The sequence below is a fragment of the Lichenostomus cassidix genome, chromosome Z (assembly GCF_008360975.1).
Source record: "Lichenostomus cassidix isolate B80296 chromosome Z, HeHo_3.0, whole genome shotgun sequence".
Classification (NCBI taxonomy): Eukaryota; Metazoa; Chordata; class Aves; order Passeriformes; family Meliphagidae; genus Lichenostomus; species Lichenostomus cassidix.
This window is the reverse complement of record NC_139511.1, coordinates 65,735,416-65,760,701: the sequence shown is the minus strand read 5'-3', so window position 1 is coordinate 65,760,701 and position 25,286 is coordinate 65,735,416. Positions and strand designations below refer to the sequence as shown.

The 25,286-nt window shown below is 44.2% G+C and overlaps 1 protein-coding gene across 6 annotated transcripts in view; it reads left to right on the top strand.

The window, feature by feature from the left end:
* The window catches only part of LOC146425141 (phospholipid-transporting ATPase ID-like), a 91,094-nt gene that overhangs the window by 43,552 nt on the left and 22,256 nt on the right, over positions 1–25,286 (top strand). For all 6 annotated transcript variants that reach the window (XM_085042248.1, XM_085042250.1, XM_085042251.1 and 3 more), the window contains 10 exons: positions 618–679; positions 2,231–2,303; positions 2,476–2,546; positions 3,651–3,733; positions 13,571–13,729; positions 14,453–14,541; positions 19,503–19,699; positions 20,788–20,996; positions 23,057–23,100; positions 24,653–24,818. In XM_085042248.1, the coding sequence (XP_084898374.1) occupies positions 618–679; positions 2,231–2,303; positions 2,476–2,546; positions 3,651–3,733; positions 13,571–13,729; positions 14,453–14,541; positions 19,503–19,699; positions 20,788–20,996; positions 23,057–23,100; positions 24,653–24,818 (1,153 nt within the window). The remainder of the gene's footprint in view (positions 1–617; positions 680–2,230; positions 2,304–2,475; positions 2,547–3,650; positions 3,734–13,570; positions 13,730–14,452; positions 14,542–19,502; positions 19,700–20,787; positions 20,997–23,056; positions 23,101–24,652; positions 24,819–25,286) is intronic.

Genomic DNA, 25,286 nt, shown 5'->3' with positions numbered 1-25,286 from the left:
AGAAATCTTTCCTTAGGCTTCCACTCTGGAGAACTCATCCTCTGTCATCTAGCACAATGTAGGTGGAAAAAAAAAACGTGGTAGGAAGCAAGTGCTCAACCCACCTGTGATTTTTCAAACATGCCCAGCTTTGACCAAAGTCTGCTGCCATCAGAGCTAATGGTCAAAAGCCCAGCTGACTTCACAGAGTGATATTAGAGCTGAGTTTAACATCTGATTTTCTCTCATTATTAAAATTATTTTGTTGTGCAGTGGATCAATGCCAGAACATCAAGGGCCACCTTCCATTTGAGAGCAGAGGAATTAATTTCTCTGGTGTTTACAAACTGAGGTGGGTAGGAGCAATGCCAGCTGAGTCAGGGCAGTGCTAAAGTGACATGTAAGGCTCTACTCTCCTTCTTCAAGAGCAAGTCCAGTGTTGCCTGTTGTCCTTTGCAGTCTGGTTATGCCCTGTGTTACTGCTGTAAACATGTGCTGGACACTGACTCAGTTGTGACCCTAATCTGCCTGACCATTCAGCCAGCTGGGTGGAAACCTAAAATATTAATGAACTGCCCACATCTTCTGTGTGTTTGGTTTTCTCAAAATGCCTTTCAATGTTCTGATCCAATTTTCAGAATCGACACAAAAGTGACAAACATGTCAACAACCGCCCAGTCCAGGTCCTGATCAATGGCATGTAAGTCCTTTTCTCTGTAATTTTGACAGGGAAAAGCAATTTATTAGTAATATTTTTGATTTTATGTGTTTGTGTGTGTGTGCATGTGTATGTGTGATTCTCAAGGATCACTAAACAATTTAAAATTGAATTGTGTTTCATACCACTAGTTCATTATGCAGTTTTGGACTATGTGTCTGATTAATGATCCCTAGACACAATACCACAATCTGTGCAGACATTATGGCTGTGACCTTGTGCTGACAAAAACTAAACTCTTTCTCTGTTCCTGGGTATTAATATTTTAAGAATTTCAAAGTCTTATATTATTTTACTCTTTAATCTAGAAATAACAAGCAAGGTTATCTTTTGTGTCCATTTATGCTCATGCTTAAAGCAAAAGTGGGCATTATCAACAAATTATTTCAAATTAAGAAGCTGGAATATCTGCCTCATACACTTCATTGTACTTTGAGCGTGTGTAGCACTTCTGGCTTAGATGTACCCAAAATATTCCAGCTGCGTGCTTTGGACATTGTACTGCTAGCACTGTTCTTTCCTGCAGAAAAAAATAGCAGAGGCTTTGGCTGTCATGGCAGGCAGATGTGCTGTTTACTTGCAGCTCCATGGAGTCCAGCTATGTGTACAACACAGCTGTAGGCAGCTGTGAAATCTTTTGTGACTTTTTTCCATACTATAGATAGCAGTATGTTGTGTAAACTCCAAGGGATGATCAAACAGTTAAAAATACAAGTGGAAACTGAAGAATAGGAACATGCTTTTTTGTGCTCTCTGCTAAGTAAACCAGTTTCTTAGTTTACTGTGTATTAGTTACTGTGTCTAGGAAACACATTTTGACACAGAAATTATATAATATTTTGCCTTTTTCAAAAGCTGTAAACCACAGGCCCTGCCCAGCTCTGAATAAGCAAGATTGAACTGAGTTCAAGCTTGAGCCCCCAGTCCTCTGTTTTGAGACAGAGACTGATATTTCTCACCCCTAGAATTTGCATATACAGCTATCATGACTTGGCTGTGTTTGTGCTTGCAGTTTAGCTGTCTGCTGGCGTGCACATCTGGCTGAATGCTGTGGAGACCACTGCAGACATGGCTCAGACAGGCAAGTGCACAGCCAAAGCACTTGCACTGATCTTCAGGCAGCTGGCTGCCCTGGCCCTTAATACCACTTAGAAAACCTAACAAAACCTGCGGCTTTCCCAGGTGAAGTCTCTGACACAAAGCGGAGAGGTTTTCTTGAGACAATGTGGCCCTTCAAGAGAAGGAAGGAAGGGAGTCGTCAGTCCAGAGACAAGGGCAAGGACAGTGCACAGGGACTGTGCTGCTGTTGTGGGGCTTGGTCTCAAAGCAGCATGGTCAGGCCAACCGGTGCTTTTACTGATTTTTATTGTGGTTTTTTTGTGCTGTGTTGGTCCCCCAGCTTAGCCTGAATGAGGACCCATCGTGGCAGGCCCTGCTCCCAAGCCCTGATGGCACCTACAGTCTGAGCCAAGTTTTCCACCTTCCCAAGTGGCGTTTGCTGTGTGTGCTTACTTACTAGAGGTTTTCTTGCAGGTTAAAGGAGCAAAAATGGATGAATGTCCAAGTGGGGGATATAATAAAACTCGAAAACAACAACTTTGTGACAGTGAGTACTGTTTCTCTCTATCCTGATCACAGTTAATCTCTGCCACTCTTATCACTTACAAGAAAGTCAGTCATGGTGATGATGTGGCAGTAACCACAAGCAGCACTGCGGTGCAGTGTCCCTGACTGTGTGAACTCATGCCAAGTCTCTCTGTCTGTCTGTCTGTGCTCAGGCTGATCTCCTGTTGCTGTCAAGCAGTGAGCCACACAGCCTGACGTACATCGAGACGGCTGAGCTGGATGGGTAAGTGAGCCCTGGCAAGCAATTGCTGCCATCACTGCAAAGCCACATGCCTGGTGACCCTGGGTGCCACAGGCATATCTGCAATAGCTCTGGTAGCAAGAGTTTTATAAAAAGCAGAATAAACTTTGGGTAGGTATCCTGAAAATAACATCTTCTGGTGGATGCTTTTTCCTCTTGAGTGCAGATGTCATGTGAGGAGAGGACTTTACTTTCCAGTGACAGTTCTTCTAACACTGAAAGTTAGTTAGAGACAAGTTCCTGCAATATCACAGGTCCCCACCAGAAGCTGTTACTTTTATCTATCTCCTTTAGTATTTTCTTTGAGACAGATTGTCTGGGTGAGATAATCATAATGAATAACTCCAGTAATCTCCTTTCAACTGTTTAGAATAATATCAATGCAGGCACACAGCAAAGGCTTCCAAATGTTGCCCACTCCAGGACACAGCTGGCCACAAATCAGAGGGCTGCAACTTGTATTAATTGGAATAAACCAGAGGTGACCTCATCTTTATGACCCAGTTTGCATTACCTTTTTTGCATTGCTTGGAGCTAGCAACAGTCTGAGGGTCTCAGCAAGACCAGAGAGTTCAAGAAATTGTGTCTCTCCCAAGACCCTGCAGACAGCCCTCTGGACTTTCCCCATCTGATTTCCACTGAAAATGAGCTTGTGCTTGTACACACAAGTGCCACTTCTAAGAGGCCCTGAACAAATGCAGTATTCTTTTGACATTGCACTTCAAACTCCCCAGTTTGAAATACCATTCTGATGAAAATATTAAGAGCTCTCCTATATGCTAGATACCTTGGGGTTAAATGTGTCATGAGTGACAGGTTAGGCAGTGGGGTGCTCTGTGGTGAAATTAGGAAGGCAGAGACTTGGTACCTTTGGTACCATGCCCAGAAGTCCTCTGAACTGCCTGTCATTGTGACTGAAAGAGACAATCTGCACGCTTTGGCCAGGCGAAACAGGTATATGGTATCACAGTCCTTCTGTTGTCTAGGAAGAAGACTGTCCTCAAGAGCAGAAGTGACTTTCAGGGAGAGCTTTCAGTTCACATATGACTTTCAGTTCATGTTTTTGTCTCATGTTGTTTGTCACAGTGAAACAAACCTGAAGGTGAAGCAGGCACTGACAGTCACTGCAGAGCTTGGAGAAGATCTTCAGAAGCTGACAGAGTTCAATGGTGAGTATAAATGGAAAATTCAATTTCCAAGGATTTGCCCAAATTACAGAGAGGTTGGGACTCTTCATTCCAAGCTGTCCCCTGCTAGGACTTCTCTGGAAATGGTGCCAGCAAAACTGAACAGGCACACTGCAGTCTGTACAGTAGGTATCAACACCATGTGTAAAGGAAAAGGTCTCTCTATGCTTGCAGGTCTTGGTGCCATGCATGGCTGTAACCTGACAGTGCACTGGTGGCAATTCTGGATGGACACTTTTCTCTCTGTACATGTCAGGATTACCCACCTTGAACCCCAGCACAAGAATTCATGTAGCTGCACAATGAAAACTGTTTTCCCAAAACCTTATGCTTAGTTCTGACCTCAAAACATTTTCACACTGCACTTTCACACTGATGTAGGAATGCTGATGCACTGATTACATTTATCTTCTGATCAGTGGCACTTCCCAGACACCACACAGACCTGAAGACTAACTGTGCACACAGGACAGGTGACTGCTTTCCAGCCTGAAGCCTCACCCTGAAACCATTCCTTTCCTCTCTCAGTGCCACAACAAAGACTGAATTTTAAAATATCTAGAGGCAAGCAGCATAGATGTGCTTAACAGGAAATGTGTCCTTTCTCAGCACTGTTTGCTAAATCAAATACAAGATGGATAGGATAGGATAGGATAGGATAGGATAGGATAGGATAGGATAGGATAGGATAGGATAGGATAGGATAGGATAGGATAGGATAGGATGGACTAAGAATGGAATGGAATGGAATGGACATAGGAATAGAATAGAATAGAATAGAATAGAATAGTGTCTTGGTTTGAAAACAAACCAGTGGGAGATCACAAGTCAAGATTGAAATTAAAAATAAGTGAAATAATACAAGGAAAAGCACTGACAAAGTCAGATACAACCTAACACCCTGTTAGGGTGGTAGTAGCAGTCCAACTGAAGTAGTCCAGTTGAAGCGGTGATCCTCTGAAGGTCTAGTCTTCAGCTGAAGATCCAGTAGTAGCTCTGGTCCTCCGGGAACCCAGTAGACAGGGCTAGCTCAGGCAGTTCCAAGGCCAGGTTATATCCACGTGGGAACACCTGGCTCCTCCCTCCTGGGCAGAGCATCTCACAATGGGATGAGATAAGTCCATGAGTCACACGGTGGGTTCCTGATGGCCCATTGCCTGTCATGCGGGGTGGGTCGTTAGCAAGTGATAATAGCTAACGGATGGCCCATTGCCCGTCATCCGGAGTGGGTGATAGCAGCTAATGGCCCACAGCTGGTGGTAATAGAATACTTAACTACATCAATATTGCAACCTAGGACATTATCCACCCCTTATTCTATTACCATCTACACAGTTCTCACTTAAGATAAGGTCTCCTTGTGGTACACAACAGGTTTCCCCATCTGCCTTCATCACCCACCAAGTATAACCAGGTCCTTGGGCAAAAACCACTCCACGGATGGGTTTGCCTTTCCCTGAGGTGGGACTAATCCAAACAGTCTTTCCTAAGAAACCTCTTACGTGTATCACAGGGACTTTATCTCCATCCACTGTGTGCAAAGGTTCGGACTCAGCAGGACCGGCTCGATTGATAGAACCCCTTGTGTTAACCATCCAGGTGGCCTTTGCTAAGTTCAGTTCCCAATTTTTGAAGGTTCCCCCGCCAAGTGCCTTCAAAGTTGTCTTCAGTAGTCCGTTGCACCGTTCAACTTTCCCGGCAGCTGGTGCATGATAGGGGATGTGGTATATCCATTCAATTCCGTGTTCTCTAGCCCAGGTGCTTATGAGGCCATTCTTGAAATGGGTTCCATTGTCAGACTCGATTCTCTCAGGGGTACCATGTCTCCACAGGACTTGCTTTTCCAGACCCAAGATGGTGTTCCGGGCAGTAGCATGAGGCACAGGGTAGGTCTCTAACCATCCCGTGGTTGCTTCCACCATGGTCAACACGTAGCGCTTTCCTTGGCGGGTTTGGGGAAGTGTGATGTAGTCAACTTGACATACTTCCCCATACCTGTACTTTGACCATCGTCCACCATACCACAGAGGCTTCACCCGCTTGGCCTGTTTGATTGCAGCGCAAGTCTCACAGCTGTGGATGACCTGTGTGATGTTGTCCATGGTCAAGTCCACCCCTCGGTCACGAGCCCACCTGTATGTCGCATCTCTCCCTTGATGACCAGAGGCATCATGGGCCCAACGAGCTAGAAATAATTCTCCTTTGTGCTGCCAGTCCAGATCCACCTGTGACACTTCCACCTTGGCAGCTCGGTCCACCTGCTCGTTGTTACGATGCTCTTCATTAGCCTGACTCTTAGGTACATGTGCATCCACGTGTCGAACTTTCACGGTCAGCTTTTCTGCCCGGGCGGCGATGTCCTGCCAAATCTCAGCGGCCCAGATGGGTTTTCCTCTGCGCTGCCAGTTAGCCTTTCTCCAGCGATCTAACCATCCCCACAGTGCATTGGCTACCATCCAGGAGTCGGTGTAGAGATAGAGCCTTGGCCATTTCTCTCGTTCAGCAATATCCAAAGCCAGCTGGATGGCTTTAAGCTCTGCAACCTGACTCGATCCACCTTGTCCCTTGGTAGCCTGTACAGCTTGTCGTGTGGGGCTCCATACTGCAGCTTTCCATTTCCGATCTGCGCCTACAATTCGGCAGGACCCATCGGTGAAGAGGGCATAGCGTCTTTCACTCTCCGGCAGCTCGTTATACGGGGGTGCTTCCTCGGCACGTGCTACTTTCTCCTCTTCTTCTTCTGAAGATAATTTAAAAGTCTCACCTTCAGGCCAGTTTGTTATGATTTCCAGAATCCCAGGGCGATTCGGGTTTCCAATACGGGCGCGCTGTGTGATGAGGGCAATCCATTTGCTCCACGTAGCATCAGTGGCATGGTGGGTAGAGGGAACCCTTGCCTTGAACATCCACCCCAGTACTGGCAGTCGGGGTGCAAGGAGAAGTTGTGTTTCTGTGCCAATCACCTCTGAGGCGGCTTGGACTCCTTCGTAAGCTGCCAAGATTTCTTTCTCGGTGGGAGTGTAGTTGACTTCAGACCCTCTGTAACTTCGACTCCAGAATCCCAGTGGTCGGCCTCGGGTCTCACCAAGCACCTTCTGCCAAAGGCTCCAGGACAGACCATGGCTCCCGGCTGCAGAGTAAAGCACATTCTTTACCTCTGGTCCTGTCCTGACTGGGCCAAGGGCTACCGCATGAGCGATCTCCTGTTTGATCTGGGTGAAGGCTTGCTGCTGTTCAGGGCCTCAGTGGAAATCGTTCTTCTTGCGGGTTATGAGGTAGAGAGGACTCACGATCTGGCTATACTCAGGGATGTGCATTCTCCAAAAGCCTATGGCGCCTAGGAAGGCTTGCGTCTCCTTCTTGTTGGTTGGTGGAGACATCGCGATGATCTTATTGATGACCTCAGAAGGAATCTGACGCCGTCCATCTTGCCACTTTACTCCCAGGAACTGGATCTCTCGGGCAGGTCCCTTGACTTTACTCTTCTTGATGGCAAAACCGGCTTCCAGGAGAATTCTGATGATTTTCTCTCCTTTCCCAAATACTTCCGTTGCTGTGTCCCCCCACACAATGATGTCATCAATATACTGCAGATGTTCTGGAGCCTCACCCTTTTCCAGTGCAGCCTGGATCAGTCCATGGCAGATGGTGGGACTGTGCTTCCACCCCTGGGGCAGTCGGTTCCACGTGTACTGCACACCTCTCCAGGTGAAAGCAAACTGGGGCCTGCACTCTGCTGCCAGAGGAATGGAGAAAAAGGCATTGGCAATATCAATGGTCGCATACCACTTTGCTGCTTTGGATTCCAGCTCATACTGAAGTTCCAACATGTCCGGTACAGCAGCACTCAGTGGTGGTGTGACTTCATTCAGGCCACGGTAATCCACCGTCAGTCTCCATTCTTCACTGGACTTACGCACCGGCCATATAGGGCTGTTAAAGGGTGAGTGAGCCTTGCTGACCACCCCTTGGCTCTCCAGATCCCGAATCATTTTATGGATGGGGGCCACAGAGTCTCTGTCAGTGCGGTATTGCCGACGGTGCACTGTTGCTGTAGCAATTGGTACCTGCTGTTCTTCAATTCTCAGTAGTCCTACAGCAGACGGGTTATCTGAGAGACCAGGCAGGCTATTCAGTTGTCTTATGTCTTCCGTCTCTACGGCTGCTATCCCAAAAGCCCAGCGATGTCCCTTCGGGTCTTTGAAATATCCACTCCTGAGATAATCTATGCCGAGGATGCATGGGGCGTCTGGACCAGTCACAATGGGGTGTTTCTGCCACTCATTCCCAGTTAAACTCACTTCAGCTTCCAGTACAGTCAGCTGCTGGGATCCTCCTGTCACCCCAGAAATAGAAATGGATTCAGTCCCCACATACCTGGATGGCATCAGGGTGCACTGAGCGCCGGTATCAACCAAAGCCGTGTATCTTTGTGGGTCAGATGTGCCAGGCCATCGGATCCACACAGTCCAATAGATCCGATTATCCCTTTCCTCTACCTGGCTAGAGGCAGGGCTCCTCTAATCCTGTTTTTGGTGGACGATGTTCTTCTCCTGTAAATGTGTTCCTGAGGTCCCTTCAAGAGGATCAGTCATATTATCACTTCCATTCTGTCGGGGGTTCTGTCCACAAGAGACTGGGGCAGTGTTGTACCTAGATGAGCTTCTTGAGGTGGATGTTTCTGTTTTCAATTCACGTACCCGGGCTGCTAAGGTGGAGGTGGGTTTCCTATCCCACTTCCTCATGTCTTCCCCGTGCTCTTGAAGGAAAAACCAGAGGTCACGTCGTGGAGTTTGTTTTCTTTCCCTGACTGGAGTACGTCTGCTCCTGATGGCAGAGACTCGGGTTGGTTTCGGTGTGACATGGAAAAATCCTTCTTTGAACTCTTTCCTTAGTTTCTGGAGGCTCTCTTCAATCAAACTCCGGACTTGCTCGGCCAGGTTTGTTTCTACCGATGAGACCTGGGTGCGTAGTGGAGCGGTGACAGTGTCCTCATAAATTCTCAGTTTGTTTGTTAACACGCCCACCTGGTCTTCGCCTTCCCTCCACTGCAGTGTTGCCAGGTAACGAGAGTATATCTCTGGTCCGAGCCGTGCGAATCTTAGCCACATTTGTGAAGTGCACCGGACATTATCTGGGCTCTTGGGGAATCTCTCGTTGTCTGAGAAAATGATCTCTAGCACGGCCAATTCCCTCAGGCATCGGATACCTTGTTCTATTGTGTTCCATTTCCTTTGGTGCATCTGGAGGTCTTCTTTGCACAGGTATCTGTCCCGTACACTCAGCAGCAATCGCCGCCAGAGGCTGAGAGTTTCCTGGGTTTTCCCAATCCCCTGGTCAATGACCACATCCTGAGACAGGGATCCCATTTGTCTGGCCTCACTTCCATCCAGAATAGTGTCATTAGCTGCGGCGTCCCAGATACGGAGCAGCCAGGTCAAGATGGACTCATTCGCCTGCCGGGTGAATTCCCTCCGTAGGTCCCGCAGCTCCCCCAGGGATAGAGAGCGAGTGATGATCTCCGGCTCTGTCTCTTCTGCTGGGTGAGATGGTCCTGCCGCATCCTCATCAGTCGCTGTGCGGACTGATTTGCTCTTGGATTTCTTTTTCTGGACGGGGGCAACCGCTACTGGCTTTGGCTGTTTTGATTCGGCAATGGTCTGTGTTGAGACATTGACTGCTCCTTTGGTTCTTTTCCTCTTGCCTGCTGACTTGTTTCTTTTCTCCTCCTCTTTGAGAAGACGCTGTACAACACCAGGTATTGTTCTGTTTCTCAGCATGAGGTACACTGTGCTGGTCGCAGAGAAGAAAGAAAACAGAACTAACAGGAAGATTATGCCATCCTTAGCATCCAGAGAGAATTCAATGTTGTCAAAGATGGCTGTGCCTGGCCTGAAATGCTGGAAGAAACCACTCTCTCCTCCTAGCCCCAGAGGGTGGGTGCGATTGCTGAGGAGGTCCCAGACGAAGCAGCTCAGGTTAGGCCAGGCAGACAAAGTCGAGTATATATTCCGAATGGTATTCATCGCCTCACACGTTACCATGCAATAGGCATAATAAACCAATACAGCAATTCTCATGCCTTTCCCTGGTCGCAACAGGAGCAATGCAACGGGTAGATAGTTTCCCATTTGAGGGAAAATATAAAGGGTAAGATACATTACCCACATAGACAGGCTGATCATCATGGTGATATGATTTTCTGAGTTTCCCCAGGTCGAGCCCCACGTTGGGCGCCAAAATATGTCTTGGTTTGAAAACAAACCAGTGGGAGATCACAAGTCAAGATTGAAATTAAAAATAAATGAAATAATACAAGGAAAAGCACTGACAAAGTCAGATACAACCTAACACCCTGTTAGGGTGGTAGTAGCAGTCCAACTGAAGTAGTCCAGTTGAAGCAGTGATCCTGTGAAGGTCTAGTCTCCAGCTGAAGATTCAGTGGTAGCTCTTGTCCTCCGGGAACCCAGTAGACAGGGCTAGCTCAGGCAGTTCCAAGGCCAGGTTATATCCAGGTGGGAACACCTGGCTCCTCTCTCCTCGGCAGAGCATCTCACAATGGGATGAGATAAGTCCATGAGTCACACGGTGGGTCCCTGATGGCTCATTGCCTGTCATGCGGGGTGGGTCGTTAGCAAGTGATAATAGCTAACGGATGGCCCATTGCCTGTCATCCGGAGTGGGTGATAGCAGCTAATGGCCCACAGCTGGTGGTAATAGAATACTTAACTACATCAATATTGCAACCTAGGACAAATAGAATAGAATAGAATAGAATAGAATGTTTCAGTTGGAATGGACCTACAATGATCATCATGTCCAACTGCCTTACCATTTCAGGGCTGACCAAAAATTAAAATATGTTTTTAAGAACACTGTCCAAATGCCTCTTAAACCTGAAAGGCTGGGTGCATCAATCACCTCTCTAGGAAGCCTGCTCCAGTGAGTTGTAACCCTCTTAGTAAAGAAATGTTTCCTAAGACATCCAGTCTGAACCTCTCCTTGTGCAACTTTAACCATTCCCATGTGTCCTGTTGGTGGATACCAGGGAATACATAGCAGCACACACACAGAAAGGAGTCAGGCCTGTCAAAACCAGAGTACTCCATGCTCACACATCATCTGTCTTTGGAGAGAACATGAGGGAACAGCCCAGGAGGTGTTAGTCACGTTCTGCAGTGACCCACTGGCTTAGATATGAGGTCAGGATTACAGGAGGAGTCAGTGTGGAAAGGGGTGGAATGAGTGCTGCTGTCCTTGGAAAGCCTCAAGGATTGCAGACTCTCAGGAAATATTTTTAGATAAGGAGGGAATATAATTCCAGAAAAAAGAGTTTTTGAAACAAGTAGATGATTCCAGGACAAGTGGTGGGGATGTGGCAAAGAGCATAGCTGAGACTGTCTGGTAGATTTTCTTTTGCCTTCTTTGTTGAGGTTTTATGCAATAATGTGTGTGGTTTTTGCCAAGTGTCAGCTCAGTACATCAGGATTTTTTTGAAGTGATGGCTGAGGTTCTGAGTGTTTTAGGTCTTGAGAAATATGTTTTTACAGGTGCAGTTATATGCTTTATGTTAGTAATTGGAGTGGCATGCCTTAGTTATTTTCCTGTGCAGGCTGAAGTGTCTATCAATTTGTAAGCAAAATCTTAATCTTGGATAATTTTTCAAGCATGTTCAGTGTGATGCTTATCTAAGGGCACTGTGTTCTTGGAAGTGCTTAATTAAAAAAATGTTTAAAAATATTCTGGAAAATTGAGAATTTTCTTATCGGATATTTATTTATTTATTCTGCAGCTCTCTATTTTACTTATGTTGTAAATAAAAGTGCCCTGTTCACAGTACTTAAAATGAATAAAATGTTTCCCAGGATGATTTATATTTGACAGTGTACTGGGAAGAGTGCCTGGAATCAGACCCAGCCTTGCATTTCCCTTAGCAAACCTCCACAGAAATACTTAAATATTTATGTAACTCTTTATCTAATTACTTTTTAAGACAGGAAGAGAGAACAGGGTTGCTCAGCTAATACAGGCACTCAGTGGAATGCTTTATGTGAGTTATGATGTTTGTTTGATGGTTCAGATAAGGAAGATGCTTGCAAAACCCTGAACTTCTTTGATTTGGGGAACTGGGAGACCAGAAAGACAACAATACTTTTCAGTTACAAACTGCTTGTCAGCTTGACACTATTTAACTCTTTCAGCTGAAATGTATTCCCGATATCCTATTGCTGTCAGTGGGAGAGGGGGACAGGGGGAATGGTGCCAGGCTGTGGTGCCTTGAGCTGCAGAGTTACTGGGCTCAGTGCAGCTGTCCTGGGGGCATCTTTAGAGCTTCTCACTCTTTTGTGGTCAGTCTCATGTGGATGAATCCCTTCTGATCTCAAAATCAGCACATCAGTAACCCAGACCTGCCCATTTAGGGAAAAGCAAACGTGGACACACAAGGTGCTCTGAGGAGCCCACGGCAGGCACAGTGTTCCTGGTGGGAGACCATGCCCTGGGTTTGCTTTGCCAAGCATTTTGCTGTTTGAGGTCACAGAGCAAAGCCTCTGTTTCCTTTGTGCTTTTTGAGGTGTTGCAGGGGTGGCAGTGAGGTGGTCCTGGTTACTGCAGACTTTCAGAAATGATGGGGCATAGGTCTGGTTGTTGCTGGAGTAACCAGATGGTGAAATAGAAGATCAACACAGTTGTTACGATGAGTTCTGATGTCACATGTGTCACTGAATTTCCTAATTGTTTGATCTTTCAAGTCTGATAATTTTTATGCCCTAGAGTAGAGCTACTTTTTTGATAATTTTAATTATTTTTTATTTTAAAATGCATAGTGGTGAAGACTGCTATGACACTTAGAGATGTACTTTTCTTCTGGAATTCTCTGGATTTTGTTTCCAGTCTCTTGAGCCTGGTGTATTAATCTGAGGACAGCTAGAAAAACTGTACTCTTTGCAAATGCTAGTCTTTTTTGTAGGTATTTACAGCCTGTGGTCAAAATAACTTTAATGTTCCTGCTGATTAAGTGAACAGACTGAACTCTTAAACTGCCTTTCAATAAGGCATATTTGTATTTTCCAGTTCCTTTCAATACATCCACAGGGCTCTGCTTTGAATCTTTAAATGTCAGGTGCAGCTGTTGATTTAAATAGTCATTTTTATACTGAGGTATCTGAACACATTTTATTACAAGAAATAAATATAAAGCATGGAAATAGACACTCCAATCACTTACAGTGTCAGCTTTGTGGCAAAAGAAGGTAGTGGTATCTTTTTTATGTGCTCCTGGGACTTGAGTTATAAAAGAGATGAAATTAAAAACCAGCGAACAAAGACACCTCAGTTAATTACTCTTCTGCAGCCTTTAGGCTATGATTTTATTCACTTGGGCTCTTGCAGTTGAAGGGAAAATGAAATAGGAAAAAAGGTGATGTCAGCACTTTTAGCTAAAGTTATCCAGTGACATCGTACTGCTATGAACTTGCTGGGAATGGATTAAAAGTATGTTGCTGGTTCAACATTTCTTCTCACCCACATAAAAGTTGTGGAAACTTTGTTTTGTACTCTACCAATAAAAAACTGCCACGTTCAAAGAACTGGATATATCCAAGTTCATTGTGGTCCCTTGAATTACGAGATGAATATGGGGAAGGAGCAACATCCCAGAACATCAGTAAATATAAGATATAGAATGGGAATGACAAGGGTAGGAGTCGACTGCAACTACTGTGTGAAATACTGTCTCTCTGAGGAACAGCTGGGAATGCAATATTGATGACACCTTTCTGGACCAAGATTTCTATTTTTGCTTTTACCTTCTTTTTACAGGAGAAGTCAGATGTGAGGCACCAAATAACAAACTGGATAAATTCACAGGAACTCTTACTCTTCGAGGAGAGAAGTATGCCCTGGACAATGAGAAGATGTTGCTGAGGGGCTGTACTATTAGGAACACAGACTGGTGCTTTGGACTTGTTATTTATGCTGGTAGGTAAAAGGACTGACTGGTAAAAATGTGAATTGCAAAGCACAGCAGCACTAGCATGGAAGTACATCACACCCAGCATGCACAAAGGCATCAAGTATTTTTTCCTTTGGAAAGTATGTTTCCACCAGGTATGAGAAGAAAAAAGTTTCTTATTTCAGAAATGCATGTAGCAAAGTACAGGAGGGAAGTTTTGATTGATGAGTAAGAGAGAATGTAGCAATTAAATTTGGTTAAGAATTCTCTGAAGTGTATTGAATTAAGCACTACGTATCATTTCTATGTGATTTTAATCCATATTGGAATATCAGGGTCATCAATAATATTATTGATTAGCTCTATGCTTTTCACGAGCATAATCCTATTGTTTCTATACTCCTCTAGACATGTGAGATAATGCATAATATGTCACCAATAACATAGCAATATCAGGTATTCTGTGAAAAGTAATTAAACCTGAGAGGGAGGGTTCAATGTTGAAAGAAGAGAGCAGAGTCAAAGTCCAGATTTAATGGTTTTATGTGATTCTCTCCATATAATCTCAGACAAATGCCTTAGCCTGTTTCTGCCCAAGTTTCCCACCAGCACTCTGGACTGTACGTACCTGAGTTCAGGAGAGCTGTCGTGGTTATTTATGCTGAAGAGCACAGTGGGGCATCAGAGGGAATTAGCTTTAGAACAGCTAAGCTTTATTACTAAAATTACCAAGTGTGCTTCATCTCCAGGGCCAGACACGAAACTCATGCAGAACAGCGGAAAAACAACTTTCAAGAGAACAAGCATTGATCGGCTCATGAACGTCCTTGTGTTGGTGGTAAGTCTGATTTAATGTGTCTTCCTTTCTTCAGATGTGTTCATCATTTCCAGATGCTCCACCTCTTTGTCTGCACAAATGAGGGAATATCAGAAGTGACTAATGATAAAGAAAAAGTACATCATAGTTTATCAGCAGCCTGAGTTCTGCAGCACCTCTGCCAGCCCATCTTGCAAAGCAAGGCATTGACAGAATTCAGGACTTTTCTTCTGAGCTTGTAATTTTCTCTGCTCTCCCTTGCTCTGCGTGTTTGTGTGAGAAATATTTTTAAGCCTGCAAAGCCCTTTTTTCTTCTAGTAATTTTGTCATTTTCTATTTAAATAAACATTAGCAGTTCTCTCTCTTCCTCCTGATTTCTTGGCATCTCTGGTGATATCTGCATAGGACTTGGTAATTGAGTTTGTTAATTTACATGAGGCCAGCTTCTGACTTAACACATTAGGATAAATTATTAGACATGGTCTCATTAATGCTGAGAAAGTGGTGTTTTTAGCAGCTGGGAGATCTGAGAACACTAATCCTACATAGCAGGCACTCTTCTCAGGTTGAAAAACAGATCTAATTTGAGGATAAAGCTCCAAGTGGTTTTAACAAATGGCAGATACTTCTAGGCAGAAATAGTGATTCTTTTACAGCCTCTCTCAAGATTTTACTGCTTGAGTTCAAAGCCACTCAGGGGAGGAAGACACACACTCTGACACTACTTTAATCAATGTTGCTTGAAGAAAATGTCTTTAGTTTCAGACTTTATTTTCCTTTGAGTGCAAATTTGTCATGCTTTTCCATGCATGCTGCACTACCTTCCATTTACAGCACTGGGAAGGTCTGGTGGTCAGTGGTCACTGTTCCTGCTTGTTCCCTTCTGCTCTTGCTCTCCAGATCACCCTAGCAGGCAGCTGGGAACAAGATCCATCCCTAGGTACTGGAACAAGCCCTGGAGGAGGCATCCAGCAGCAGTCTGTGGATCACAGCAAGGCTGTCCTGACCTCTCCCTGCCCTCTCTGACCTCATGTCTCCTCAGCACTGAGAGCACAGACATCTCCAGGGTGGCACCACCCTCTGACCTCCATACTGCTTCTCAGCCCCTCTACTCCTCCTTTTTTTCTAGAGGTCCCAAAAGTCCTTTAAGTGGGCTCAGGGATGTCCAGCAGTGCCACAGCACAGACAGCCACTCCAGGGTTGTCTTCAATCCCATTTGAGGCCTTGCTCTGTGTACAGTAAGGACATGCCCCTAATTTTAGTAAACTTGCACCAATCTCTGCCAAGGGAAGATCTTTGTTATCATCACCAGCTTGGTTCCCTCAGTGTTTTCCCTTCCTCCTCTTAAGGGGACAGCAAAAACAAATAAGGTTTGGGCCTCTTACATTCAAAATTTTGCAAGCATTTGAAAAACTTCACATTTTTATAGGTGTTCTGCTGTGCTCTTACTGGAGAGGAGAAAGGGCTGTGGGGAATCCACAAGGCACAGAAACAGAGCAAAGAAAAACTGAATAGGGAACTTGGAATTTAACTTTCAATTAAGATTTGCTAAATCTCCTTTCACAAGCCAAAGGTTCCACCCACCCAGAACTTTCAGTTTGGCCTCTCTTTATAAACACAAATGAGATGAATTTACCTCCTGGCTCTGTTTTAAAAAAAATTGAGCAAGTTGCAGCCGATTGCATCAGCCTGTGCCTGGGTTCTTGGGCGCTGGAGGAGCCAAGGGTGTGTTTGTCTCCTTTACACATTTTTAAGGAACCTAAAATTTTGATGTCTAAGTAAAGCTCTATCATAGCTTGAACACCAGACTCTTTGCACACCTAAGGGGATGTGGTTTTTCCAGTTCACTGGGTGGTCGAAGGTTACAGAGTGTGGTCATAAAAATAGGCAATATATTGTGCTCTTGAGTTTGATAATACAAAGCAGCCATGACTTACTATAAATAAGTCATTTAAATGTAGTGAAACTTATTCCACAGTAACACTGGCAAAGTTATTTTGTGTTTATTTGCCATGAAGCTTCCAGGCACAAAGCAGTGTTTAAGCAAATTCACCAAGGGAGTGCCTGTTAAATATTGCCATGGTCTGTCCCAACAAGGGTTAATCAGGACTGAACCTTTCCAGATGGCAATCATAGCTGTTTTTTCACATTTGGGGGTGTTTCTCATCGATCTGAGAGAGAAGTTAATGCTCCTCCACTGGGGATGCACTTGCCAGCTCCAGAAATGCTTTTTTGTCCAAAAGCTGCTTCTTAGCACTCTTGGGAGAGCAAATCTTCAGAGAAAGAGCTCTCACGTTCATCTCTTAAACAACTTAACTGCTTCAAATCCCGGAGCAGAACTCAAAGTACCAACCAAGAAACTGAGACTTGTTACAATTCACAGTCCATCAGTCAATGTTTATCTTGAAGTCAAAATTCACCTCCTCTTTACAAAATTCTTGCCAGGAGGATCTTTAGCAGGCAGTGCATGGGCAGGACCCAGGGAGGGAGGATGTTCAAGAAAGCCTATAAGCATGCACAAGTCTATGATTTTTCATGTCCTTCTCATCAGGGCTGTGGTTACAGTGGCAACACCCTGCACACAGTTGTTTCTGTGCGCAGAAATTAATCTCCAGGGTTGCTGTTAATGGCTTGGTCTTTTGCATTTGTCTCAGAGCAATCAGCATGTTAGTGAGCTTTGTGCAAGCATGAGTGTTGCACATGAGTGGGGTTGTGAGAGCGTTGACATGCCCAATGCACAGAAAACAAAATGTACATAAATCAAGTGCCATTGCAGGCAAGAGCTGCTGTCGTATGGAATCACTGAGTGGTTTGAGTTGGAAGAGACCTTAAAGATCATCTTGTTCCAACACCCCAGCCACGGGCAGGGATACCTTGGAAACTTCAGCTCTTGTCTTGCCCCATGTGTATTTCTATTGCTGAATCACACATTGAAATTCCTACAGGGATTGTGATATTCTGTAAATGGATAATTTTTAACCTGTGGGGCAGCGAGGTGGGTCATGCCTCTCATAATATCATTAATCCCTTATAATTACAATAGTGCAGATTGAAGTATGTTTTAATTTCTGGTTCACAGAGGTTTAAAAACACTGCACCACATTCCTTACCAGCAAGCAATATTGTCTCTGTTTCACAAGTTGAGTAATTTATTTGGCTTTGCACAATTAAATAGAAAAGCTACTACTCATGTGTGAAATAAATGTGTCCCCTGAAACTCAGCCTGCTACCTTTTCTTACTGCAGTTCCCTTTTGTGGCTTTTTGATATTAAAACTTGAGTTGATCAGGCATGAACTTTTCACCAAAGTGATTCATATTACTCCATAGAATTATCTTTCTTCCTCCCATAGATTACCTCAGCAGTACAAATATTAGTTTTACCATCAACCTTTCTATACTTGTACCTCAATTACTGTTTTTTAAAAAGGTTGATTACTGTTTTAATGTGATTGTTGCTGTATGGCCTTTACAAAATAGTCCAACTTACTGATATGTCCTCCCTAATGATTATATTTGCAAAAGATGATTTTTAATTGCTCTTTTGTGCAGCCTGTTGACTCCATATCTTCACTTTTTTATTATTATATTGGTTGTTTTATGTCAAATGTTTGGAAAAGCCTATGCCAAAAGAATTATTTTATTGTCATTTGTCCAGGAAGGATGTCAAGTTAAGTGCAGTTTGTCTCCCCCAGCATCACCATTTCTACCTTATAAATGTTGTAATTACATCAGCAGCATTCCAAGATGGTGGGGCTTCCCAGTTTTTAAAGCATTGTTAAAAACTAACCTTATCAAAGGTTAAAAACTAACCTCTAAGTTTCTGTCTTTGAATTAGATGGACCTGCCACATTGAAAATGCTTATTAGCAGATAGAGCCACATAGTGCTCTGTGTCTGAACATAATCTGCCTTTTTCATCTACTGTAGGGGAGATAATTCCTTCTTCTTCCTTCTTCCTTCCTCCTTCCTCCTTCCTCCTTCCTCCTTCCTCCTTCCTCCTGTAGGACTGTCTCTTAATACGATTGCTTTTCACACACTTGTTTATGCTTTATTTTTTTCTTCTCTTGATATTTTCTGACTGTTAGATATTCACAGTTCTAGAATGCCTTGCAGTTTGTATAAATTGCTTTTAAATTTGCTTCTTCTGTTCTTTTTGTATTCTTTTCCATATGCTTGTACTGCTACAGTCTTGTCTTCTTTAAATAAAAAAACTGCTTTATGACCTATGTAATGGTCTTGTGTGTGTTAAATGGTGTTCCAGTGCAAGCCCCAGTTTTCACTAAGGTTTCCCACTTGGAAATTCACTTCCCAGTTGCTGTTGCCCTGGTTGCTTTAGGCTTCAGGAAACAGGCTTCTCTAAAGCCCAAGGATACACATCACTGGTTGGTGTTGCTTTTTGTTTGCTCAAAGGAAATGTAATCAAATTGTGAGGGCAGATACCAAGGCAACCATTAGCTTTGAGAAAGCAATTAACTCTCCTCTAACCATCTGAATAATACCCAGTGCTGAATTCCAAATGGTACAGTGCTGGATTGTCCTTATTAGTTTTTCAGAAACTGTGAGGAAGACTGTGATACATCTGGCAAATAGCCAGGTAGAGTCCTCCAGGCAGTTTGTATTCCCAAGTGTGCAGCCAGATGTTTGAGTACCCTTAGCTCAATTCTTCTCTAATGGGATGTGGTGTTCTGCAGCTGATCCCCCTAGTTGAGATGTCTGCTTGGGATTTAAATCCCCAGCTGTTTGAGGACTTTTAATTCCAAGTTGCCAGACTCTGCACTGTGTAGTTTTGTTCTTGAGGTAAAAGTATCATAATTTTGCTCTCTTTTCCTCTTCATCCCTAGGAACAATTTCCTGTGATTCAGGCTATCCAGCCCTATCTCATCTCTGATTAACCAATACATAAAAAATTCCTTGTTTCTAAAATGCAATACATTTTGGTTGGTTTTGATTTGTTTGGGTTTTTTTTAATTTTCTTTTTTCAGATCTTTGCGTTTTTAGCACTGATGTGTCTCATCCTAGCCATTGGCAATGGTATCTGGGAGCATGATAAGGGCTACTACTTCCAGGTGTATCTGCCCTGGGCAGAGGGTGTCAATTCTGCCTCCTACTCCGGCTTCCTGATGTTCTGGTCATATGTGATCATCTTAAACACAGTGGTACCAATTTCACTCTACGTCAGGTACGTGCCAGAAGCTCCTTTCACTTTTCATCTTTGGAGAGGTTTAGCTTTTGCCTTAACTGTGAGCAGCATTTTCCTTAAAACTTAGCACAGCCCCATTAGAGATGATCCTACACATCAGGTCAATGCTTTTCTTATTTCTGCTGCCTTCATAAGGCTTTATCAGGGTTTGATGGGGACAGCAGTGAGCTCTGGAAGAGGAGAGGATGATTTTGCAGTGAAAGGGGAGGTGTAGGTGTGTAGGACACTATAGGAGCAAGTCTGAAAGTATCTTGCTAACACTGAATGAATGGGCTATGCTTTGAGGAGGCTTTAGGACTCATGTGAGGATTGCCAGGCAAGTAGGTGTAATCAGGTTGAAGCTCTTGGTTCTGTATGGGCAGTGTGAGTGTTGCCTCTTCCCAGACAATGCAGAGCTGTGTTGGTTATTAGTGATAGCCAAGCAGGGGTGACAGGTAGCCAATGTGTCTGTGATGCTCTCAAAACTTGGGGCAGGGGTAGAGACTGCATAGCCCTGTTTAGTTTATCATTGTACCTACCTTCAGTCAGCCTTGCTACTGAGACTCTCGTGTTGGTAAACATCAGGAATGAATTCCATTCCTGTCCAGTATGTCACACTGCAAAGTGAAAATTCATGTCATCTGTGAGCTGATGCCACTCCGTGGTTGTACTGAGTGACACAATAGCTCTGTTGCTGGAGGAGTCTGTGTTGTTTGAGACATGGTTGTGCTCATCCCCTGGCACTGGGCTCAGCCCAGCCCACAGCTCTGCTGGAAACCATCTCCTGAAACAGCACCCAGTGAAACCCACTGCTCCTGCCTCACTTCTCAGTCCGAAAACTTCTGAAACATTCCAAGTACTTTTATAAAGTACTGTTTTATAAACAAAGGAAGTGAGTTTGCTGAAAACTTAGCAGTGGGACTTGTTAAACATCCTTTACCACAGGCCACCTATGGGCAGATGAATTCAACCTGTCATTGCCTTTCAAGCTGTCTTCTAATTGTTAATGGTGGTGCTGAAGATAAAGAGCTTGTTCCTTAAGCTAATGAATATTAACATTCCATCATCTTCTCTTTCTGTTTCATCAGTGTGGAGATTATACGCTTGGGTAACAGTTTCTACATCGACTGGGACCGTAAAATGTATTACCCACTGAATGACACGCCAGCTCAGGCCAGAACCACTACACTCAATGAAGAGCTGGGGCAGATCAAGTACATCTTCTCAGACAAGACAGGAACTCTGACCCAGAACATCATGTGTTTCAACAAGTGCTCCATCAACGGCAAATCCTATGGTATGTTATCTGTTTGTCTTATTCTCTGGGTTTTGTTTCATTGTGTGCCTCTTCATCTTCAGAGACTAAGTCTGATATCCAGAACAGCATGCCATGTAAGTGATCAAGTGCAAGGCTGCCCATCAGGGATGTCTGGACAGCCTGATTGCATCATTTGCATAAATTAATAGTTTTCCCTTTTTTCTCACTCTTTTATCTCCTTTTTTCTGCCACACTATCATTCCAGCTAAAGAACCAACACTATTAATTTCTCCTCATTTGTCCCAGATTTACAGCATCTGTACTCAAATTTGGTTGTTTTTTTTTTTTTTTTTTTTTTTCCTGATATCACTAGTTAGGTAATCTCAGCTTTTTATGGTAATTTTGACATGGTCACCCAGGCATTGCTAATCTTGCAAAACATAACATGTAACTCTCATGACTAACTCTCTCCTAATCACTTACGAAATCAGCCATCCATCATGGGGCTCTCTGCAAATTTTGTCAGCTTCTCACACTTTGTGTCTCACATTCAGCAATTTCTCATGTCATGAGCAGTGATTTTCCACATCTTTTTCAGGTAGCTGGACTAGTCAATGGCCTGGTCTATGTTTTTAGGCCTGACATTTTTCACCTGCCAGAAGAGAGAAAAGTTTATAGGGAGTAGAAAAAAAATGGGAAACAAACATCATTAGTTCTGTTGGATCCTAGAAGTCATTGATTTAGAAGGCTTGTTCATGCTGTGGCCCCAGGCAGTTTTCTTCAAGAGGTGTTAACACTTTTGCAAGCTGCCTAATTGATTAACATCATTAGATGCCCCAGAGAAATTAGTCACCGCTTGTTTGTATATGGATGCATGCTTTGTCTGTGTCAGATCTGTTGATGCACTCATGTGCCAGAAAGCTTGCATCTTTTCTCAGTGCTATCAGCTGACCTAATAAAAGAAGATATTTCTTCCTATGAATCTGTGCACGTTTGGAGACCACCATATCTCAAATAGTGCTACTGTGATATCTAACATTAGTACTGCTAAACAGTTTGAGATTTCTCTCATCATGTATCCTTAATGGACTTTTCTGAAGCAGAAGTCACTAACATAGATATAGGGTAAGGCTTCAAGAAATGAATGGGAAATACATGAAGGCAAACAATCTATTGCCTGTAGTTTTCTAAATGTTTCACTTCTTCCTAGCACAGTACTTCTCTGGATTTGCTGCTGAGGGGCCTTCAGGAAAGCCATGCCAGAAAGGTTGATTTAGTTCTGCTCTCCTCTGGAGGAGGAGATGTACAAAAGCCTCTTGGCTATGGTTCCCAGGGAATCAGCTGATGTTTAGGTTCTCAGGAGAGAGGTTGACTGTGTGTCTTTTACACTCTTGGGGCCTTTGTGAAGGCACACCAGCACTACAATTGACTTTGGTCTCAGTTGAGGTTGCTGATGCAAATATGAGTCAATCATTCCTGTAACTCATTGCATTTCAGTTTTATTTCAATGAAGTGTTGCGACTGGCTGGCCTTGGTGCAGTCCAGACCTTCCAAGTGAAACTTTTCTCCAGGCAGAACTTCTAATTATGTTTCCTGGAGATGAGATGTCTTCAATTCCTATGATCAGATCATCTGTTCAGGGAAAATTAATAAAGCAGCCTTGCTACCTAGATGTGAGAAGAATGGACTTTGAAAACTCCTTTTCTGTGGGTGTCCAAGGACAGCTGCAAATGTAGTAGAATCCAGGAGCTGGGTTTTGAAAGAGCAAGGTACAAGAGAAGTCATACCCTGGAAGGACTTTAATTTCCTACCTAGCACTAGATCCTCTCTGGGTTCAGCTCAAGACAAGTCTTCTTTACCCCAAAGTCAGTCATTTTTATGGTAACTGCATTGTATTTCAAGCACCTATCAGTCTCTGGATTTTGTCATGGACCAACATAGAAACTGATTGTTATGTATCATCAGTCTTCAGAGCCCATGTCAATTTACAGAAACTTTTAAAATAGATTCTATCGTAGAAACACTTCAACCAATTTTGTGGCTCAGAGTCTGCACTTACCCATGGTTCATGGCTATAATTTAATCTTTCTTGCTTGCAGGTGATGTGTATGATATGTCTGGGCAAAGGATAGAAATAAATGAGGTAAGTGCTCAAGTGCTGTCAGGATGTGTGCTTTCAGTGGACTTGGATAATGTACCAGTGGACACAACCCACAGAGGCATAGCTGATGCTTTTGACCCTGCAAGAGCTGATGGTCCTGATGCTCATAGCAGTGATGTGTATTCCTCTGGATGTCAGAGAATTCTCAGAGTTAAGTTCCTTTCCAGTAAGTCTGGCTTAAACCTGCAGGTTGGGAACAGCCCACTGTCCCCTCTTCTTCACCTGACATTCTGGTGCATGCACAGCTTCTCTTGAATACTTGACCATTGGTTTCTGTTGAAGGCTTGGACATTGGTGAATTTTATTAACCTTGGCAGTTAACTAAATCTTTAGCAATGAAATAGTGTGTGCAGTTCATAGCAAAGCAAGGTCACTGTCAACTTCCACTAATGTCTGGACTTCAGAAACTGTGAAAATGTGTAATTTCTACATTTCTCCTTAGCCTCTGCTTGCTGGCACAAACGCACTTGTCTTCATTTCTAAAATGTCTGACAGCTGCATGCAGCAATCCAAATAACAAACAGCAAGACAATGATGAAAATCCCACTCCTCATTCCAATGATTCATTTCCAGGCCATTTAGAACTTAAATTGCCCACTGAAACAGGCTGTTTGTGCTCAATACTGTGCCTCCAGCCTGCCCTCTCTCTGTCAGCCTTGCTTGGTGACACACACACTGGAGTCCTGCCAACTGTCCACCCCACCCTGCTGCTCGTGACGCTCTCTGGAGCAGAGTCCTGCTGCCCACACATCCATGATGTTGCTGTGCCTGGACCTCACTGCACAGACGAGTGTGGGAGGGGTCGGTCTGTGCTCTTGGGCTAAGTGCTAAATGTCAGCATGCAGAGGTCAAAAGGATGATTCCCATCCTGGAAACTCTGAGCTCATCAGGGATGGGGTGGGAGGCAGAATTGTCCGAGGCAGGCTTGGCAGTGCATTACTCCGCGACACATCATGCTGTGAGCTTCTGGACATTTCTCCAGCATGTTCCACTCTGCCTGGGGCTCCTTGTTTTTTGACAAAATGGGCAGTGCCTGTGGAGTGTAACCTTTACGTCACCTGTCTGTCCTTATTTTTTCCATATTAGGGTTTTTTCTGCGTTGGGGAGAATGTGGTGGATAATACAGCCTTTTGAACTGTTTTAAACTGGGCTCCTGCATTCCACTATCACAGGCAGCCTTTGACATCACGAGCACAATGCCTCCAAGCAGGCATGTGTTGAAGGCAGGCACTTCTTTGCTGCAGTAATCCATTGGCAGGGATTCTGTTGGAGCATTAGCTGCCGTTCAGAGAGGCAGTTTAGCTAATTGGTTCTTACCCTGAGTGCTGCTCACACATCTAGTGCCCATCCTGTCCTATGATTAAATACCTCTCATGACCTCCCACTTCCTTAAATCCACCAATCTCTGCAGTGAGCAGCCCTGCAGGATGGGATCCTTTGTAAATGTGGGGAGGAGAGAGGGGCTGTGTTGGGTAGGCATTGGTGTACAGCCATGTGAGAACCCAACAAATAACACCAAGCCATGTTCTTTCAGAATACAGAGAAGGTTGATTTCTCATACAACCCATTAGCCGACCCAAAGTTTGCCTTCTATGACCACAGCCTGGTTGAAGCAGTGAAGCTGAATGATGTCCCAACACACAGATTCTTCCGTCTGCTCTCACTCTGCCACACAGTGATGCCAGAAGAGAAGAAGGAAGGTGAGGACTGTTGAAAGCACCAGAATGAGCAGTTACGTTCACTTGCACCACAGCATGTCTTCTCTCCACAGAAGCTGTTATTGGTCCTTTTGGCTCCCTGGTGACTTTTTGTAGTGTATGGCTACACATAAATCAGTGTCTTTGGAGATTCCACAGGGGAAGAGAAAGGACCAGGGTCTCCACTCCCTGTGTGTTCCTGTGGTGGAGCCGACACTACTGCAAACACCACATCTCTGGAGTGCGGAAATTGCAGGTGCCACAGCTTCCCTAAGGTGGCAGAGGCTTGCCCCACTCTTTCTCTACTCTGCTTCTAGTCCCAAAAAGCAAAGAATATAGAGCACCTATCCACTGGAGACTCATTAGCTCCTCTCACCCAGTGTTCCCACAGCTACTAGGTTAGCCTCCTCAAATCCCAGACAGGATGAAAACCATGCTTTAAAGGCTAGAATTAATTGACAGGTATCAGGT